This window comes from Condylura cristata, unplaced genomic scaffold (assembly GCF_000260355.1).
Source record: "Condylura cristata isolate star-nosed mole 26May11 unplaced genomic scaffold, ConCri1.0 scaffold00002, whole genome shotgun sequence".
NCBI lineage: Eukaryota > Metazoa > Chordata > Mammalia > Eulipotyphla > Talpidae > Condylura > Condylura cristata.
The window spans coordinates 4,232,772-4,233,320 of NW_004567103.1; the positions used below are offsets into that span (position 1 = coordinate 4,232,772).

Below are 549 nucleotides of genomic sequence, written 5' to 3' on the forward strand. Positions count from 1 at the left end.
TGGGCTCGCAGCCGGTGCGGGCGCTTCCGGCGGGCCCTAGTCGCTCGGGCCGGCGCGCTGGCCTTGCGGACGGCCCCGGGGCGGGCAGGGACTTAGAGGGGGCATACCGCGGCTCGCACTTGCCTGGGACTTGGTGACCAATAACTGGTAATAGTCTTTGCTCGGCGCCGGGCCTTGTCCTACAATTTCGAACAGAGTCTCCGGCAGCCACGACGCCATCTTGGGACGCCACCGCCGTCGCTAAGACAACCAGGAAGGGGCGGGGCTTGCTGGGGGTCAGGGGGCCAAAGCCCTAGTTTAAATCGAACCCCGCTTTCGAGCCGGCCGGGGGCTGCTAACTGGGGGTGTCGTCCCGTCTCCCGAGGGCCAGAGGACACCCAGACCGGCGGAAGAGCCCACCTCCAGGTCCCCGGTGACCCGAAGGGGAATTAGTTCCTGCTACCACGGAGGGGCGGGGGTGACCCCGGCGGAGGGATACCCAGCGCAGCTTCACCTTCCCCTTCCTGGTCCCTCGAAGGGATCGGGAGGAGCTCGCCGGCCGCCGGGGGA

General features: G+C 68.5%; 2 protein-coding genes across 2 annotated transcripts in view; one reads left to right on the forward strand and one right to left on the reverse strand.

Annotated features, from left to right (window-relative positions):
* FBXO36 (F-box protein 36) overlaps positions 1-234 on the reverse strand; it is a 54,729-nt gene extending 54,495 nt beyond the window's left edge. The window contains exon 1 of the mRNA XM_004674782.2: positions 124-234. Coding sequence (XP_004674839.1) covers positions 124-219 — 96 coding nt within the window. The 5' untranslated portion in view covers positions 220-234. The remainder of the gene's footprint in view (positions 1-123) is intronic.
* Positions 235-326: 92 nt separating this feature from the next.
* TRIP12 (thyroid hormone receptor interactor 12) overlaps positions 327-549 on the forward strand; it is a 129,811-nt gene continuing 129,588 nt past the window's right edge. The window contains exon 1 of the mRNA XM_012726656.1: positions 327-405. The gene's annotated coding sequence lies outside the window, so the exon portion shown is untranslated. The remainder of the gene's footprint in view (positions 406-549) is intronic.